The sequence below is a fragment of the Oncorhynchus gorbuscha genome, linkage group LG01, assembly GCF_021184085.1.
Source record: "Oncorhynchus gorbuscha isolate QuinsamMale2020 ecotype Even-year linkage group LG01, OgorEven_v1.0, whole genome shotgun sequence".
Classification (NCBI taxonomy): domain Eukaryota; kingdom Metazoa; phylum Chordata; class Actinopteri; order Salmoniformes; family Salmonidae; genus Oncorhynchus; species Oncorhynchus gorbuscha.
Window position 1 is genome coordinate 113371588 of NC_060173.1, and position 19885 is coordinate 113391472.

Here is a 19885-nt window from a genome sequence, read left to right on the forward strand (position 1 = left end):
TCCCTCGCTCTCCTCTCTTTCCCCCTCTCCCTCGCTCTCCCCCCTCCCCTCTCCTCCTCTCTCTTCCCCCTCTCCCTCGCTCTCCTCTCTCTTTCCCCCTCTCCTCGCTCTCCTCTCCTTTCGCTCTCCTCGCCCCCTCTCTTTCCCTCTCCCTCTCTCCTCTCCCCCCTCCCTCGCTCTCCTCTCTCTTTCCCCCTCTCCCTCGCTCTTTCCCCTCTCTCTTTCTTTTCCCCTCTCCCTCTCTCTTTCCCCCTCGCTCTCCTCTTCTTTCCCCTCTTCTCTCCCCCCGCTCTCCTCTCTCTCTTCCCCCTCTCCCCTCGCCCTCTCCTCTCTCTTTCCCCCTCTCCCTCGCTCTCCTCTCTCTTTCCCCCTCGCTCTCCTCTCTCTTACCCTCTCCCTCGCTCTCCTCTCTCTTTCCCCTCTCCTCGCTCTCCTCTCTCTTTCCCCCTCTCCCTCGCTCTTCCCTCTTTCCCCCTCTCCCTCGCTCTCCTCTCTCTTTCCCCCTCTCCCTCGCTCTCCTCTCTCTTTCCCCTCCCCTCGCTCTCCTCTCTCTTTCCCCCTCTCCCTCGCTCTCCCTCTCTTCCCCCTCCCTCGCTCTCCTCTCTCTTCCCCCTCGCTCTCCTCTCTCTTTCCCCCTCGCTCCCTCTCTCTTTCCCCCTCGCTCTCCTCTCTCTTTCCCCCTCGCTCTCCTCTCTCCCCCTCGCTCCTCTCTCTCCCCCTCTTTCCCCTCTCTTTCTCCTCGCTCTCCTCTCTCTTTCCCCCTCTCCCTGGCTCTCCTCTCTTTCTCCCTCGCTCTCCTCTCTTTCCCCCTCCCTCGCTCTCCTCTCTCTTTCCCCCTCTCCCTCGCTCTCCTCTCTCTTTCCCCCTCCTCTCTCTTTCCCCCTCTCCCTCGCTCTCCTCTCTCTTTCCCCCTCGCTCTCCTCTCTCTTTCTCCCTCGCTCGCTCTCCTCTCTCTTTCCCCCTCCCTCGCTCTCCTCTCTCTTTCCCCCTCGCTCTCCTCTCTTTTCCCCCTCTCCCTCGCTCTCCTCTCTCTTTCTCCCTCGCTCTCCTCTCTCTTTCCCCCTCTCCCTCGCTCTCCTCTCTCTTTCCCCCTCGCTCTCCTCTCTCTTTCCCCCTCTCCCTCGCTCTCCTCTCTCTTCCCCCTCTCCCTCGCTCCTCTCTTTCCCCTCTCCCTCGCTCTCCTCTCTCTTTCCCCCTCGCTCTCCTCTCTCTCTTTCCCCTCGCTCTCCTCTCTCTTTCCCCCTCGCTCTCCTCTCTCTTTCCCCCTCTTCCTCGCTCCCCTCTGTCTCCCTCGCTCTCTGTTTCTCCCTCAGGGAAATTAACTGTTGGCTAAATCTGCTGCAACGAATCACTTCTCACTTCTGAGACGTGTGTTTTGTTGTACATTTTGTCCTCCGTTTCAAATAAACAAAATATCTCTCTCTCTCTCTCTGGCTCCCCCGCTCTATCTCTCTCTCTCTCTGGCTCTATCTCTCTCTCTCTCTCTCTCTCTCTCTCTCTCTCTCTCTCTCTCTCTCTCTCTCTCTCTCTCTCTCTCTCTCTCTCTCTCTGGCTCTATCTCTCTCTCTCTCTGGCTCTCTCTCTCGCTCTCTCTGGCTCCCCCGCTCTATCTCTCTCTCTCTGTCTCTCTCTCTCTCTCTCTCTCTCTCTGGCTGGCTCTATCTCTCTCTCTCTCTGGCTCCCCCGCTCTATCTCTCTCTCTCTCTGCTCTATCTCTCTCTCTCTGGCTCCTCCGCTCTATCTCTGGCTCTCTCTCTCTCTCTCTCTGGCTCTCTCTCTCTCTCTCTCTCTGGCTCTATCTCTCTCTATCTCTCTCTGGCTCTATCTCTCTCTCTCTCTGGCTCTCTCTCTCTGGCTCTATCTCTCTCTGGCACCCCCGCTCTCTCTCTCTCTCTCTCTGGCTCTATCTCTCTGGCTCCCCCTATCTCTCTCTCTCTCTGGCTCTATCTCTCTCTCTGGCTCCCCGCTCTCTCTCTCTCTCTCTCTGGCTCTATCTCTCTCTCTCTCTCTGGCTCTATCTCTCTCTCTCTCTCTCTGGCTCTATCTCTCTCTCTCTCTCTGGCTCTATCTCTCTCTCTCTCTCTGGCTCTCTCTCTCTGGCACCCCGCTCTCTCTCTCTCTCTCTCTCTCTCTCTCTCTCTCTCTGGCTCCCCCGCTCTATCTCTCTCTCTCTCTCTCTGGCTCTATCTCTCTCTCTCTCTCTCTGGCTCTATCTCTCTCTCTCTCTCTCTCGCGCCTCCCCTGCAGGTCCGTTCATGGTGGTTCTGTTTGCCAAGCTGGAAAACATGCTCCAGAACTCTCTGTATGTAAACATCCTGTTGACGGGTATTCTGGGCCAGCTTGCCTGCTACCCTCAACCCCTGCTCCGATCCTTCCTCCTCAACACCAGCATGGTGTTCCAACCCAGCGTGAAGTCTCTCATACAGGTAGGAAGACATCACTATGTTCCCTAACTCTAACCCAGCATCAAGTCTCTTATACAGGTAGGAAGACATCACTATGTTCCCTAACTCTAACCCAGCATCAAGTCTCTTATACAGGTAGGAAGACATCACTATGTTCCCTAACTCTAACCCAGCATCAAGTCTCTTATACAGGTAGGAAGACATCACTATGTTCCCTAACTCTAACCCAGCATCAAGTCTCTTATACAGGTAGGAAGACATCACTATGTTCCCTAACTCTAACCCAGCATCAAGTCTCTTATACAGGTAGGAAGACATCACTATGTTCCCTAACTCTAACCCAGCATCAAGTCTCTTATACAGGTAGGAAGACATCACTATGTTCCCTAACTCTAACCCAGCATCAAGTCTCTTATACAGGTAGGAAGACATCACTATGTTCCCTAACTCTAACCCAGCATCAAGTCTCTTATACAGGTAGGAAGACATCACTATGTTCCCTAACTCTAACCCAGCATCAAGTCTCTTATACAGGTAGGAAGACATCACTATGTTCCCTAACTCTAACCCAGCATCAAGTCTCTTATACAGGTAGGAAGACATCACTATGTTCCCTAACTCTAACCCAGCATCAAGTCTCTTATACAGGTAGGAAGACATCACTATGTTCCCTAACTCTAACCCAGCATCAAGTCTCTTATACAGGTAGGAAGACATCACTATGTTCCCTAACTCTAACCCAGCATCAAGTCTCTTATACAGGTAGGAAGACATCACTATGTTCCCTAACTCTAACCCAGCATCAAGTCTCTTATACAGGTAGGAAGACATCACTATGTTCCCTAACTCTAACCCAGCATCAAGTCTCTTATACAGGTAGGAAGACATCACTATGTTCCCTAACTCAAACCCAGTGTCAAGTCTCTCATATGCTGACCACACCGTTAGCGTCAAGTGCGCGAGCGTTGAAAAATAAATGTACAATCATTGTTATTCAAACATTGCACCCACACTGCTCGAGCTCGTCAACGAGCATCTCCATAGCCAGGTGCTGAAATAGAACTGGATTCTAAGTCCCGCCTCTCCCATCTCATTGGTTTTTAGGAGCATATACCCACGTGGGTGATTTGAAAGGTGAACTGAGGTCCACACTCCAGTCCAGTTGGTGGTGGTAATGCAGCATAAAGTTAGTTACCAACGGCCATATAAAGTCCAAAGAAGAAGAAGCCTGAAGGAGGAGAGATTACTAGAAACAAACTCTGTTTACCCTTTTATCTGTGGATTCATTGTCAGAGTAGAGGACCTTGTGCATTTCAGCTAAAATATCAACCCAATGTTTATGTCCCAGGACAAAATGAGCTGGCATCAGCAAGCGAGAGAAATGGACATGAATGTTCAAGGCTTTTTGACCTGTCCCCCAAATTAATTTAGTTGGTTCAGAGTTCATTTTGATATTTCAACCTGATCACGTCTGGTGTGGGGGGACAAAATCAACATGCGCGTGATGGTGCACGTGAACGAGGGACTGGTCAGCATGTCATACTGATAGGAAGGATCACTATGTTCCCTAACCTTGCTTCCCTCCCCTGCCTCCTCTCTCTCTCCTCTCCCCTGCCTCCTCTCTCCCCTGCCTCCTCTCGCTCTCCCCTGCCTCCTCTCTCTCCCCTGCCTCCTCTCTCTTCTCTCTCTTCTCTCTCTCGCCTGCCTCCTCTCTCTTCTCTCTCTCCCCTGCCTCCTCTCTCTCTCTCTCCCCTGCCTCCTCTCTCTCCCCTGCCTCCTCTCTCTCCCCTGCCTCCTCTCTCTCCCCTGCCTCCTCTCTCTTCTCTCTCTTCTCTCTCTCCCCTGCCTCCTCTCTCTTCTCTCCTCTCTCTCCCCCTGCCTCCTCTCTTCTCTCTCCCCCTGCCTCCTCTCTCTCCTCTCTCCCCTGCCTCCTCTCTCTCCCCTGCCTCCTCTCTCTCCCCTGCCTCCTCTCTCTCCCCCCTGCCTCCTCTCTCTTCTCTCTCTTCTCTCTCTCGCCTGCCTCCTCTCTCTTCTCTCTCTCCCCTGCCTCCTCTCTCTCCTCTCTCCCCTGCCTCCTCTCTCTTCTCTCTCTCTCTCTCCCCTGCCTCCTCTCTCTTCTCTCCTCTCTCTCCCCTGCCTCCTCTCTCTTCTCTCTCTCCCCTGCCTCTCTCTTCTCTCTCTCACTCCCTCAGGTCCTGGGCTCAGTGAAGAGCCGCATCGAGACGTTTGCAGCGTCCCATGAGGATTTCCCTGCCATGCTGAAGAAAGCCCAGCGCTACCTGGCTGCCAGGGGCAAGGTGGACTGGGCGGACTCACCCATGGGGATGCCCACACTGCGACGCTCTGATTCTCTGGGTGAGTGAGAGGGCCACGGACACATGCAGGCAGACAGACACACACATACAGTGTATAGTAACCCATGGGAGTGCAAGAGAGAACGAATAATGCAGACAGGCTGTGATTGGGGGAAATTGGGTCATCTGTTCTGCTCACAGGGTTACTGGATAAGGTAGGCAGCCGATGAGATTATTACATTTTATCAAGACACTCCTCACTAGGGTGAATCAGGCTCAAACGGTCTGTGTTCTGGCCACATACAAAACCGTTAAAGGCAGCCGAGTAGTGGTCTAAGACACTGCATCTCGGCGATAGAGGCGTCACTACAGACACCCCGGTTCAAATCCAGGCTGTGTCACAACCGGCTGTGATTGGGAGTCCAATAGTCCCAGCGTCATTCGGGTTTGCCCGGGGGTAGGCCGTCATTGTAATTAAGAATTTGTTCTTAACTGACTTGCCTAGTTTAAATAAAGGTAAAAATACAAATTGTGAAACCATGTCTATATCTGCATCTGTCAGCGGTACAGCGGTCTAATGGGCGGTACAGCGGTCTAATGGGCGGTGCAGCGGTCTAATGGGCGGTGCAGCGGTCTAATGGGGGTGCAGCGGTCTAATGGGGGTGCAGCGGTCTAATGGGGGTGCAGCGGTCTAATGGGGGTGCAGCGGTCTAATGGGTGGGGTGGTGCAGCGGTCTAATGGGCGGTGCAGCGGTCTAATGGGGGTGCAGCGGTCTAATGGGCGGTGCAGCGGTCTAATGGGGGTGCAGCGGTCTAATGGGCGGTGCAGCGGTCAGCGGTCTAATGGGCGGTGCAGCGGTCTAATGGGCGGTGCAGCGGTCTAATGGGCGTTGCAGCGGTCTAATGGGCGGTGCAGCGGTCTAATGGGTGGTCTAATGGGCGGTGCAGCGGTCTAATGGGCGGTGCAGCGGTCTAATGGGTGGTCTAATGGGCGGTGCAGCGGTCTAATGGGCGGTGCAGCGGTCTAATGGGGGTGCAGCGGTCTAATGGGCGGTGCAGCGGTCTAATGGGCGGTGCAGCGGTCTAATGGGCGGTGCAGCGGTCTAATGGGCGGTGCAGCGGTCTAATGGGCGGTGCAGCGGTCTAATGGGCGGTGCAGCGGTCTAATGGGCGGTGCAGCGGTCTAATGGGGGTGCAGCGGTCTAATGGGCGGTGCAGCGGTCTAATGGGGGTGCAGCGGTCTAATGGGCGGTGCAGCGGTCTAATGGGCGGTGCAGCGGTCTAATGGGCGGTGCAGCGGTCTAATGGGCGGTGCAGCGGTCTAATGGGCGGTGCAGCGGTCTAATGGGGGTGCAGCGGTCTAATGGGCGGTGCAGCGGTCTAATGGGGGTGCAGCGGTCTAATGGGCGGTGCAGCGGTCTAATGGGGGTGCAGCGGTCTAGCGGTCTAATGGGCGGTGCAGCGGTCTAATGGGCGGTGCAGCGGTCTAATGGGCGGTGCAGCGGTCTAATGGGCGGTGCAGCGGTCTAATGGGCGGTGCAGCGGTCTAATGGGGGTGCAGCGGTCTAATGGGCGGTGCAGCGGTCTAATGGGGGTGCAGCGGTCTAATGGGGGTGCAGCGGTCTAATGGGGGTGCAGCGGTCTAATGGGCGGTGCAGCGGTCTAATGGGGGTGCAGCGGTCTAATGGGCGGTGCAGCGGTCTAATGGGCGGTGCAGCGGTCTAATGGGCGGTGCAGCGGTCTAATGGGCGGTGCAGCGGTCTAATGGGCGGTGCAGCGGTCTAATGGGCGGTGCAGCGGTCTAATGGGCGGTGCAGCGGTCTAATGGGGTGCAGCGGTCTAATGGGCGGTCAGCGGTCTAATGGGCGGTGCAGCGGTCTAATGGGCGGTGCAGCGGTCTAATGGGCGGTGCAGCGGTCTAATGGGCGGTGCAGCGGTCTAATGGGCGGTGCAGCGGTCCAATGGGCGGTGCAGCGGCAATGGGCGGTGCAGCGGTCTAATGGGCGGTGCAGCGGTCTAATGGGCGGTGCAGCGGTCTAATGGGCGGTGCAGCGGTCTAATGGGCGGTGCAGCGGTCTAATGGGGGGTGCAGCGGTCTAATGGGCGGTCTAATGGGCGGTGCAGCGGTCTAATGGGCGGTGCAGCGGTCTAATGGGCGGTGCAGCGGTCTAATGGGCGGTGCAGCGGTCTAATGGGCGGTGCAGCGGTCTAATGGGCGGTGCAGCGGTCTAATGGGCGGTGCAGCGGTCTAATGGGGGTGCAGCGGTCTAATGGGGGTGCAGCGGTCTAATGGGCGGTGCAGCGGTCAATGGGCGGTGCAGCGGTCCAATGGGGGTGCAGCGGTCTAATGGGGCGTGCAGCGGTCTAATGGGCGGTGCAGCGGTCTAATGGGGGTGCAGCGGTCTAATGGGCGGTGCAGCGGTCTAATGGGCGGTGCAGCGGTCTAATGGGCGTGCAGCGGTCTAATGGGCGTTGCAGCGGTCTAATGGGGGGTGCAGCGGTCTAATGGGGGGTGCAGCGGTCTAATGGGCGGTGCAGCGGTCTAATGGGCGGTGCAGCGGTCTAATGGGCGGTGCAGCGGTCTAATGGGTGGTCTAATGGGCAGTGCAGCGGTCTAATGGGCGGTGCAGCGGTCTAATGGGCGGTGCAGCGGTCTAATGTGTGGTCTAATGGGCGGTGCAGCGGTCTAATGGGCGGTGCAGTGGTCTAATGGGTGGTCTAATGGGCGGTGCAGCGGTCTAATGGGCGGTGCAGCGGTCTAATGGGCGGTGCAGCGGTCTAATGGGCGGTGCAGCGGTCTAATGGGCGGTGCAGCGGTCTAATGGGCGGTGCAGCGGTCTAATGGGCGGTGCAGCGGTCTAATGGGCGGTGCAGCGGTCTAATGGGCGGTGCAGCGGTCTAATGGGCGGTGCAGCGGTCTAATGGGCGGTGCAGCGGTCTAATGGGCGGTGCAGCGGGGGGGCGGTCTAATGGGGGTGCAGCGGTCTAATGGGGGTGCAGCGGTCTAATGGGCGGTGCAGCGGTCTAATGGGGGTGCAGCGGTCTAATGGGGGTGCAGCGGTCTAATGGGGGGTGCAGCGGTCTAATGGGGGTGCAGCGGTCTAATGGGGGTGCAGCGGTCTAATGGGGGTGCAGGGTCTAATGGGGGTGGGCGGTGCAGCGGTCTGGGCGGTCGGTCTAATGGGGGTGCAGCGGTCTAATGGGCGGTGCAGCGGTCTAGGGCGGTCTCTAATGGGGGTGCAGCGGTCTAATGGGCGGTGCAGCGGTCTAATGGGGGTGCAGCGGTCTAATGGGGGTGCAGCGGTCTAATGGGCGGTGCAGCGGTCTAATGGGCGGTGCAGCGGTCTAATGGGCGGTGCAGCGGTCTAATGGGCGTGCAGCGGTCTCCAATGGGCGGTGCAGCGGTCTAATGGGCGGTGCAGCGGTCTAATGGGCGGTGCAGCGGTCTAATGGGCGGTGCAGCGGTCTAATGGGCGGTGCAGCGGTCTAATGGGCGGTGCAGCGGTCTAATGGGTGGCGGTCTAATGGGCGGTGCAGCGGTCTAATGGGCGGTGCAGCGGTCTAATGGGGTGCAGCGGTCTAATGGGGGTGCAGCGGTCTAATGGGCGGTGCAGCGGTCTAATGGGCGGTGCAGCGGTCTAATGGGCGGTGCAGCGGTCTAATGGGTGCGTCTAATGGGCGGTGCAGCGGTCTAATGGGGGTGCAGCGGTGCAGCGGTCTAATGGGGGTGCAGCGGTCTAATGGGCGGTGCAGCGGTCTAATGGGCGGTGCAGCGGTCTAATGGGCGGTGCAGCGGTCTAATGGGGGGCAGCGGTCTAATGGGCAAATGGGCGGTGCAGCGGTCTAATGGGCGGTGCAGCGGTCTAATGGGGGTGCAGCGGTCTAATGGGGGTGCAGCGGTCTAATGGGCGGTGCAGCGGTCTAATGGGCGGTGCAGCGGTCTAATGGGCGGTGCAGCGGTCTAATGGGCGGTGCAGCGGTCTAATGGGCGGTGCAGCGGTCTAATGGGCGGTGCAGCGGTCTAATGGGGGGTGCAGCGGTCTAATGGGCGGTGCAGCGGTCTAATGGGCGGTGCAGCGGTCTAATGGGCGGTGCAGCGGTCTAATGGGCGGTGCAGCGGTCTAATGGGCGTGCAGCGGTCTAATGGGCGGTGCAGCGGTCTAATGGGGGTGCAGCGGTCCAATGGGCGGTGCAGCGGTCTAATGGGCGGTGCAGCGGTCTAATGGGCGGTGCAGCGGTCTAATGGGCGGTGCAGCGGTCTAATGGGCGGTGGGCAGCGGTCTAATGGGGGTGCAGCGGTCTAATGGGCGGTGCAGCGGTCTAATGGGCGGTGCAGCGGTCTAATGGGCGGTGCAGCAATGCGGTCAGCGGTCTAATGGGCGGTGCAGCGGTCTAATGGGCGGTGCAGCGGTCTAATGGGCGGTGCAGCGGTCTAATGGGTCTAATGGGCGGTGCAGCGGTCTAATGGGCGGTGCAGCGGTCTAATGGGGGTGCAGCGGTCTAATGGGGGTGCAGCGGTCTAATGGGCGGTGCAGCGGTCTAATGGGCGGTGCAGCGGTCTAATGGGCGGTGCAGCGGTCTAATGGGTGCAGCGGTCTAATGGGCGGTGCAGCGGTCTAATGGGCGGTGCAGCGGTCTAGCGGTCTAATGGGCAGCGGTCTAATGGGCGGTGCAGCGGTCTAATGGGCGGTGCAGCGGTCTAATGGGCGGTGCAGGGCGGTGCAGCGGTCTAATGGGCGGTGCAGCGGTCTAATGGGCGGTGCAGCGGTCTAATGGGCGGTGCAGCGGTCTAATGGGCAATGGGGCGGTGCAGCGGTCTAATGGGCGGTGCAGCGGTCTAATGGGCGGTGCAGCGGTCTAATGGGCGGTGCAGCGGTCTAATGGGGTCGGTGCAGCGGTCTAATGGGGGCGGTCTAATGGGCGGTGCAGCGGTCTAATGGGCGGTGCAGCGGTCTAATGGGCGGTGCAGCGGTCTAATGGGGGTGCAGCGGTCTAATGGGCGGTCTAATGGGCGGTGCAGCGGTCTAATGGGCGGTGCAGCGGTCTAATGGGCGGTGCAGCGGTCTAATGGGCGTGCAGCGGTCTAATGGGCGGTGCAGCGGTCTAATGGGCGGTGCAGCGGTGGGCGGTGCAGCGGTCTAATGGGCGGTCTAATGGGCAGCGGTCTAATGGGGGTGCAGCGGTCTAATGGGCAGCGGTCTAATGGGCGGTGCAGCGGTCTAATGGGCGGTGCAGCGGTCTAATGGGCGGTGCAGCGGTCTAATGGGGGTGCAGCGGTCTAATGGGCGGTGCAGCGGTCTAATGGGCGGTGCAGCGGTCTAATGGGCGTGCAGCGGTCTAATGGGGTGCACGCAGGGTCTAATGGGCGGTGCAGCGGTCTAATGGGCGGTGCAGCGGTCTAATGGGCGGTGCAGCGGTCTAATGGGCGGTGCAGCGGTCTAATGGGCGGTGCAGCGGTCTAATGGGCGGTGCAGTCTAATGGTCTCTAATGGGGGTGCAGCGGTCTAATGGGGGTGCAGCGGTCTATGGGGGTGCAGCGGTCTAATGGGCGGCGGTCTAATGGGCGGTGCAATGGGCGGTGCAGCGGTCTAATGGGGTGGTCTAATGGGCGTGCAGCGGTCTAATGGGCGGTGCAGCGGTCTAATGGGGGTGCAGCGGTCTAATGGGCGGTGCAGCGGTCTAATGGGCGGTGCAGCGGTCTAATGGGCGGTGCAGCGGTCTAATGGGCAGCGGTGCAGCGGTCTAATGGGGGTGCAGCGGTCTAATGGGCGGTGCAGCGGTCTAATGGGGGTGCAGCGGTCTAATGGGCGGTGCAGCGGTCTAATGGGCGGTGCAGCGGTCACAATGGGCGGTGCAGCGGTCTAATGGGCGGTGCAGCGGTCTAATGGGGGTGCAGCGGTCTAATGGGCGGTGCAGCGGTCTAATGGGCGGTGCAGCGGTCTAATGGGCGGTGCAGCGGTCTAATGGGCGGTGCAGCGGTCTAATGGGCGGTGCAGCGGTCTAATGGGCGGTGCAGCGGTCTAATGGGCGGTGCAGCGGTCTAATGGGGTGCAGCGGTGGGCAGCGGTCTAATGGGGTCTAATGGGCGGTGCAGCGGTCTAATGGGCGGTGCAGCGGTCTAATGGGCGGTGCAGCGGTCTAATGGGCGGTGCAGCGGTCTAATGGGCGGTGCAGCGGTCTAATGGGCGGTGCAGCGGTCTAATGGGCGGTGCAGCGGTCTAATGGGCGGTGCAGCGGTCTAATGGGCGGTGCAGCGGTCTAATGGGCGGTGCAGCGGTCTAATGGGCGGTGCAGCGGTCTAATGGGCGGTGCAGCGGTCTAATGGGCGGTGCAGCGGTCTAATGGGCGGTGCAGCGGGGCGGTGCAGCGGTCTAATGGGCGGTGCAGCGGTCTAATGGGGGTGCAGCGGTCTAATGGGCGGTGCAGCGGTCTATGGGGGTGCAGCGGTCTAATGGGCAGCGGTCTAATGGGCGGTGCAGCGGTCTAATGGGCGGTGCAGCGGTCTAATGGGCGGTGCAGCGGTCTAATGGGCGGTGCAGCGGTCTAATGGGCGGTGCAGCGGTCTAATGGGCGGTGCAGCGGTCTAATGGGCGGTGCAGCGGTCTAATGGGCGTGCAGCGGTCTAATGGGCGGTGCAGCGGTCTAATGGGCGGTGCAGCGGTCTAATGGGCGGTGCAGCGGTCTAATGGGCGGCAGCGGTCTAATGGGCGGTGCAGCGGTCTAATGGGCGGTGCAGCGGTCTAATGGGGTCTAATGGGCAGTGCAGCGGTCTAATGGGCGGTGCAGCGGTCTAATGGGCGGTGCAGCGGTGGGTCTAATGGGCGGTGCAGCGGTCTAATGGGCGGTGCAGCGGTCTAATGGGCGGTGCAGCGGTCTAATGGGGGTGCAGCGGTCTAATGGGGTGCAGCGGTCTAATGGGCGGTGCAGCGGTCTAATGGGGGTGCAGCGGTCTAATGGGCAGCGGTCTAATGGGCGGTGCAGCGGTCTAATGGGCGGTGCAGCGGTCTAATGGGCGGTGCAGCGGTCTAATGGGCGGTGCAGCGGTCTAATGGGCGGTGCAGCGGTCTAATGGGCGGTGCAGCGGTCTAATGGGGGTGCAGCGGTCTAATGGGCGGTGCAGCGGTCTAATGGGCGGTGCAGCGGTCTAATGGGCGGTGCAGCGGTCTAATGGGCGGTGCAGCGGTCTAATGGGGGTGCAGCGGTCTAATGGGCGGTGCAGGGGGCGGTGCAGCGGTCTAATGGGCAGCGGTCTAATGGGGGTGCAGCGGTCTAATGGGCGGTGCAGCGGTCTAATGGGCGGTGCAGCGGTCTAAATGGGCGGTGCAGCGGTCTAATGGGCGGTGCAGCGGTCTAATGGGGGTGCAGCGGTCTAATGGGCGGTGCAGCGGTCTAATGGGGGGTGCAGCGGTCTAATGGGGCGTTGCAGCGGTCTAATGGGCGGTGCAGCGGTCTAATGGGGGGTGCAGCGGTCTAATGGGCGGTGCAGCGGTCTAATGGGCGGTGCAGCGGTCTAATGGGCGGTGCAGCGGTCTAATGGGCGGTGCAGCGGTCTAATGGGGGGTGCAGCGGTCTAATGGGCGGTGCAGCGGTCTAATGGGGGTGCAGGCTAATGGGGGTGCAGCGGTCTAATGGGCGGTGCAGCGGTCTAATGGGCGGTGCAGCGGTCTAATGGGCGGTGCAGCGGTCTAATGGGTGGTCTAATGGGCAGTGCAGCGGTCTAATGGGCGGTGCAGCGGTCTAATGGGCGGTGCAGCGGTCTAATGTGTGGTCTAATGGGCGGTGCAGCGGTCTAATGGGCGGTGCAGCGGTCTAATGGGTGGTCTAATGGGCAGCGGTCTAATGCGGTCTAATGGGCGGTGCAGCGGTCTAATGGGCGGTGCAGCGGGTCTAATGGGCGGTGCAGCGGTCTAATGGGCGGTGCAGCGGTCTAATGGGCGGTGCAGCGGTCTAATGGGCGGTGCAGCGGTCTAATGGGCGGTGCAGCGGTCTAATGGGCGGTGCAGCGGTCTAATGGGCGGTGCAGCGGTCTAATGGGCGGTGCAGCGGTCTAATGGGCGGTGCAGCGGTCTAATGGGCGGTGCAGCGGTCTAATGGGCGGTGCAGCGGTCTAATGGGCGGTGCAGCGGTCTAATGGGCGGTGCAGCGGTCTAATGGGCGGTGCAGCGGTCTAATGGGCGGTGTAGCGGTCTAATGGGTGGTCTAATGGGCGGTGCAGCGGTCTAATGGGCGGTGCAGCGGTCTAATGGGCGGTGCAGTGGTCTAATGGGTGGTCTAATGGGCGGTGCAGCGGTCTAATGGGCGGTGCAGCGGTCTAATGGGCGGTGCAGCGGTCTAATGGGCGGTGCAGCGGTCTAATGGGCGGTGCAGCGGTCTGGGCGGTGCAATGGGCGGTGCAGCGGTCTAATGGGCGGTGCAGCGGTCTAATGGGCGGTGCAGCGGTCTAATGGGCGGTGCAGCGGTCTAATGGGGGTGCAGCGGTCTAATGGGGGTGCAGCGGTCTAATGGGGGGTGCAGCGGTCTAATGGGCGGTGCAGCGGTCTAATGGGTGGTCTAATGGGCGGTGCAGCGGTCTAATGGGCGGTGCAGCGGTCTAATAGGTGGGTGGCCCAGCGCCGTCCGGGTTAGGGGAGGGTTTGGCCCAGCGCCGTCCGGGTTAGGGAGGGTTTGGCCCAGCGCCGTCCGGGTTAGGGGAGGGTTTGGCCCAGCGCCGTCCGGGTTAGGGGAGGGTTTGGCCCAGCGCCGTCCGGGTTAGGGGAGGGTTTGGCCCAGCGCCGTCCGGGTTAGGGGAGGGTTTGGCCCAGCGCCGTCCGGGTTAGGGGAGGGTTTGGCCGGCTGGGGTCTCCTCGCGCTCTAGCAACTCCTTGTGGCGGACCGGGCGCATGCAAGCTGACTTCGGTCGACAGCTGGACGGTGTTTCCTCCGACACATTGGTGCAGCTGGCTTCCAGGTCAAGCGAGCAGTGTGTCAAGTAGCAATGCAACTTGGCGGGGTCGTGTTTTGGAAGACGCTTGGCTCTCGACCTTCGACCTCTCCCTAATCCGTACGGGAGTTGCAGCGATGGAACAAGACTGGAACTACCAATTGGATATCACGAAATTAAGAAGAAAAAGGGGTAAAAGTGAAAAAATATATATATGAATAGTAAAATAAAAATTTAAAAGGTTGATGTCTGACATGTTTTGGGTTATTACTTCTCTTCTGTTGTCAGTCAACCTGTCCTATCCTGTCTGTTGTCAGTCAACCTGTCCTATCCTTTCTGTTGTCAGTCTACCTGTCCTATCCTTTCTGTTGTCAGTCTACCTGTCCTATCCTTTCTGTATTGTCAGTCTACCTGTCCTATCCTGTCTGTTGTCAGTCTACCTGTCCTATCCTGTCTGTTGTCAGTCTACCTGTCCTATCCTGTCTGTTGTCAGTCTACCTGTCCTATCCTTTCTGTTGTCAGTCTACCAGTCCTATCCTTTCTGCTGTCAGTCTACCTGTCCTATCCTTTCTGTTGTCAGTCTACCTGTCCTATCCTTTCTGTTGTCAGTCTACCTGTCCTATCCTTTCTGCTGTCAGTCTACCTGTCCTATCCTTTCTGTTGTCAGTCTACCTGTCCTATCCTTTCTGTTGTCAGTCTACCTGTCCTATCCTTTCTATTGTCAGTTACCTGTCCTATCCTGTCTGTCTGTTGCGTCAGTCTACCTGTCCTATCCTTTCTGTTGTCAGTCTACCTGTGCTATCCTGTCTGTCTGTTGGGTCAGTCTACCTGTCCTATCCTGTCTGTTTGTTGCGTCAGTCTACCTGTCCTATCCTGTCTGTCTGTTGCGTCAGTCTACCTGTCCTATCCTTTCTGTTGTCAGTCTACCTGTCCTATCCTTTCTGTTGTCAGTCTACCTGTCCTATCCTTTCTGTATTGTCAGTCTACCTGTGCTATCCTGTCTGTCTGTTGGGTCAGTCTACCTGTCCTATCCTGTCTGTCTGTTGCGTCAGTCTACCTGTCCTATCCTTTCTGTATTCAGTCTACCTGTGCTATCCTTGTCTGTCTGTTGGGTCAGTTCACCTGTCCTATCTAACAACTGCCTGTCGTGTAAGTCTACCTGTCCTATCCACTGTATGTCTGTATTAGAGGTTGATTAGGATTTTTCAACGCCGATACTGATTTATTGGAGGACCAAAAAAATCTGATACCGATTAATCGGACGATTTGTTTTATTTAATTTATAATGACAATACTGAATGAACACTTATTTTAACTTAATATAATACACCAATAAAATCAATTTAGCCTCAAATAAATAATGAAACATGTTCAATTTAAATAATGCAAAAACAAAGTGTTGAAGAAAGTAAAAGTGCAATATGTGCCATGTAAAAAAAACAACGTTTCAGTTCCTTGCTCAGAACATGAGAACATATGAAAGCTGGTGGTTCCTTTTAACATGAGTCTTCAATATTCCCAGGTAAGAGGTTTTAGGTTGTACCATTTGTATTTCATATACCTTTGACTATTGGATGTTCTTATAAGCACTTTAGTATTGCCAGTGTAACAGTATAGCTTCCGTCCCTCTCCTTGCCCCTACCTGGGCTCGAACCAGGAACACATCGACAACAGCCATCCTCGAAGCATCGTTACCCATCGCTCCACAAAAGCCGCAGGCCTTGCAGAGCAAGGGGAACAACTACTCCAAGTCTCAGAGCGAGTGACGTCACCGATTGAAACGCTATTAGCGCGCACCCCGCTAACTAGCTAGCCATTTCACATCGGTTACACACTCCTGATCTCGGGACTTGATAGGCTTGAAGTCATAAACAGCTCAATGCTTGAAGCACAGCTAAGAGCTGCTGGCAAAACGCACGAAAGCGCTGTTTGGAATAATGCGTACGAGCCTGCTGCTGCCCACCATCACTCAGTCAGACTGCTCTATCAAATTTCAAATCATAGACTTAATTATAACATAATAACACACAGAAATACGAGCCTTTGGTCATTAATATGGTCGAATCCGGAAACTATCATTTCGAAAACCATTCCTAGGCCGTCATTGTAAATAACAATGTGTTCTTAACTGACTTGCCTCGTTAAATAAAGGAGCAATTAGGGTGCCTTGCTCAAGACCAGTTAACCCACTGTTCCTAGACCAGTTAACCCACCGTTCCTAGACCAGTTAACCCACTGTTCCTAGACCAGTTAACCCACCGTTCCTAGACCAGTTAACCCACTGTTCCTAGACCAGTTAACCCACCGTTCCTAGGCCGTCAAATAAAGGTGTAAAAAAACAAAAGAAATCTGTGTCCAAAAATTCTGATTGTTGAAATCGGCCTTAATTAATCGATCATTCCGGTTAATCGGTTGACCTCTAGTCTGTGTGTGTGTGTCAGTATACCTGTTCTATCCCGTCTGTCAGTTTCCCTGTCCTATCATGTGTCTTTCGTCAGGGTACCTGTCCTATCCTGTATGTTGTCATTCTACCTGTCCTGTCTGTCTGTTGTGTCAGTCTACCTGTCTGTCTGTTATCAGTCTACCTGTCCTATCATGTCTGTTATCAGCCTACCTGTCCTATCATGTCTGTTGTCAGTCTACCTGTCCTATCATGTCTGTTGTCAGTCTACCTGTCCTATCATGTCTGTTGTCAGTCTACCTGTCCTATCATGTCTGTTGTCAGTCTACCTGTCTGTCTGGTGTCAGTCTACCTGTCTGTCTGGTGTCAGTCTACCTGTCTGTCTGGTGTCAGTCTACCTGTCTGTCTGGTGTCAGTCTACCTGTCTGTCTGGTGTCAGTCTACCTGTCTGTCTGGTGTCAGTCTACCTGTCTGTCTGGTGTCAGTCTACCTGTCTGTCTGGTGTCAGTCTGCATGTCCTGTCTGTCTGGTGTCAGTCTACCTGTCCTGTCTGTCTGGTGTCAGTCTACCTGTCCTGTCTGTCTGGTGTCAGTCTACCTGTCCTGTCTGTCTGGTGTCAGTCTACCTGTCCTGTCTGTCTGGTGTCAGTCTACCTGTCCTGTCTGTCTGGTGTCAGTCTACCTGTCCTGTCTGTCATCAGTCTACCTGTCTATTGTCAGTCTACCTGTCAGTCTACCTGTCATGTCTGTCATCAGTCTACCTGTCTATTGTCAGTCTGTCTGTCTGTTGTCAGTCTACCTGTCCTGTCTGTCTGAGGTCAGTCTACCTGTCCTGTCCTAATCACATGCTGTGTCTATCTTTCTTCCAGTGAAGAGCCGGAAACCTTCACTAGGCGACCTGATCCTTCGCCACACCAACAGCCCCACGCGGGCACGCCACGCCGCCCAGCTCGCCCTGGCCCACGTACGAGACGGCGGCCAATCGCTGCACAGTGCCCTGTTCCGGGGCGGGACTGGGGCGTCGGGGCTGGAGAAGCAGGCAGAGGCTCTGAGGGTGAAGAACGCCGTCTACTGCGCCGTCATCTTCTCTGAGTTCCTCAAGGAGCTGGCCGCTCTGGCCCAGGAGCACGCTGTCTCCATGCCCTTCCTCCAGAGCCACGACACCGAGGAGTGATGCTGTCTCTCCACACCCTTCCTCCAGAGACACGACACCGAGGAGTGATGCTGTCTCTCCACACCCTTCCTCCAGAGACACGACACCGAGGAGTGATGCTGTCTGTCTCCATGTCCTTCCTCCAGAGCCACGACACTGAGGAGTGATGCTGTCTGTCTCCACACCCTTCCTCCAGAGACGCGACACTGAGGAGTGATGCTGTCTCTCCACACCCTTCCTCCAGAGCCACGACACTGAGGAGTGATGCTGTCTGTCTCCACACCCTTCCTCCAGAGCCACGACACTGAGGAGTGATGCTGTCTCTCCACACCCTTCCTCCAGAGCCACGACACTGAGGAGTGATGCTGTCTGTCTCCACACCCTTCCTCCAGAGCCACGACACTGAGGAGTGATGCTGAAGGTTGCAACCCGATTTCAACCCTCCTCCCAGAAGATTGAGAAGCATTGGATTGGTTGTAAGCGTTGTCTAGAGGGAGTTCCTTTCCACCGTTGTTAAATCTAGTGTACGTGACGTCTGGGCCTGTATCCACAAAGCGTCTAAAAGACAGACAGGATAGGGCAGGTAGACTGACAGACAGACAGACAGACAGTGGTTTGGATAGCGCAGGTAGACTGACACACACAGACAGACAGACAGGATAGGACAGGTATACTGACACAAGAGACAGTGGTTAGGATAGGACAGGTAGACTGACTCGTGAGACAGTGGTTAGGATAGGACAGGTAGACTGACACATGAGACAGTATTTAGGATAGGACAGGTAGACTGACGGGGAACTGGCATCAGTTTAGAATTTTACATCATAACGAATAAGATTGTCCTAGATCCGGACAGATCCTAGATCCGGACTCCTTCTCTAGGACACTGTGACCATATATGGACAGATCCTAGATCCGGACTCCTTCTCTAGATGTGACCATATATGGACACATCCTTCTCCTTCTCTAGGACACTGTGACCATATATGGACACATCCTAGATCGGCACTCCTTCTCTAGGACACTGTGACCATATATGGACACATCCTAGATCGACACTCCTTCTCTAGGACACTGTGACCATATATGGACACATCCTAGATCGGCACTCCTTCTCTAGGACACTGTGACCATATATGGACAGATCCTTTACTCCCTTCCACCTGCAGGGGGCAAAGTGGAGCACTGATGGGGCTGAGAGCTACAGTGAAGAGACGAGGGGGAGGGGGACAGTTCATTCGGACAATGTGAAATCAAGAATGTAAATGGAATATATATGTGTGTGTGTGTGTGTGCGTGCGTACGTACGCACGCACACACACACACACACACACACACACACACACACACACACACACACACACACACACACACACACACACACACACACACACACACACACACACACACACACACACACACACACACACACACACACACACACTAAATGTGAATAGATCTTGATCTTGAGAGTGGTCTGTAGTGTACATACCATAGCATGTGTACATAGTGCTGAGTCAGCTCTTTCCACTCTCCCCTCTAGTGAATGATGCTCATCAGATGTGTTAAATCTTCCGTCTTTTTGAAAATCTGACAACAAAAAAGACCCACAACCTTAAATTTTCCCTGTTCCTGGTTAAACTGGTTAAGCAAACTCTAGATACTCAGCGTTGATCGTCTCAACTGTAGAGGACACAACAGGAAGGGATCTGACCAATGGGCTCAGAGCATCACCTCAGCTTGAGAGATTTAACAGGGTCTGGAATGGGGAGGTGACGAGAAAGGTCCCCCCCCGTACTGTGTACTGGAAAACAAAAGTGGATTTTGATATTTGTATTTATAACCTCTCTCCATGTTTTATCATCATTTTAGATTTAATTTATATATATTTTTTAAATAAATGAAACATTTTTAGACCTATCAATGCCGTGTGGGAGCAAAATATGCGTGTGTGCCGTGCATTCTATGGTCATGCACCTGGTGTTGCCAGTCTATTTGGTCATGCACCCGGTGTTGCCAGTCTATTTGGTCATGCACCTGGTGTTGCCAGTCTATTTGGTCATGCACCCGGTGTTGCCAGTCTATTTGGTCATGCACCCGGTGTTGCCAGTCTATTTGGTCATGCACCCGGTGTTGCCAGTCTATTTGGTCATGCACCCGGTGTTGCCAGTCTATTTGGTCATGCACAAGGTGTTGCCAGTCTATTTGGTCATGCACCTGGTGTTGCCATAGGAAAGGCTGTGTTTCTGTTCTGTTGTATAAAAAACACTGCAGTGCTTTAGGCCTGGCTAACTCATTGATCCTGCTTTGTAGAGTCTACCCCTGGTTGCTTATTAAAGTTAGCTGGCTAAATCATTGATCCTGCTTTGTAGAGTCTACCCCTCTGGTTGCTTGTCAGAGTTAGCTGGCTAAATCATTGATCCTGCTTTGTAGAGTCTACCCCTCTGGTTGCTTGTCAAAGTTAGCTGGCTAAATCATTGATCCTGCTTTGTAGAGTCTACCCCTCTAGGTGCTTGTCAGAGTTAGCTGGCTAAATCATTGATCCTGCTTTGTAGAGTCTACCCCTCTAGGTGCTTGTCAAAGTTAGCTGGCTAAATCATTGATCCTGCTTTGTAGAGTCTACCCCTCTAGGTGCTTGTCAATGTTAGCTGGCTAAATCATTGATCCTGCTTTGTAGAGTCTACCCCTGGTTGCTTATTAAAGTTAGCTGGCT

General features: G+C 55.9%; 1 protein-coding gene across 5 annotated transcripts in view; it reads left to right on the forward strand.

Moving 5' to 3' along the window:
• Positions 1–18022, forward strand: part of LOC124024197 (FHF complex subunit HOOK interacting protein 1B-like) — a 59021-nt gene extending 40999 nt beyond the window's left edge. For all 5 annotated transcript variants that reach the window (XM_046339250.1, XM_046338854.1, XM_046340042.1 and 2 more), the window contains 3 exons: positions 2248–2426; positions 4598–4760; positions 16889–18022. In XM_046339250.1, the coding sequence (XP_046195206.1) occupies positions 2248–2426; positions 4598–4760; positions 16889–17193 (647 nt within the window). In that variant the 3' untranslated portion in view covers positions 17194–18022. The remainder of the gene's footprint in view (positions 1–2247; positions 2427–4597; positions 4761–16888) is intronic.
• The last annotated feature ends 1863 nt before the right edge of the window (positions 18023–19885 follow it).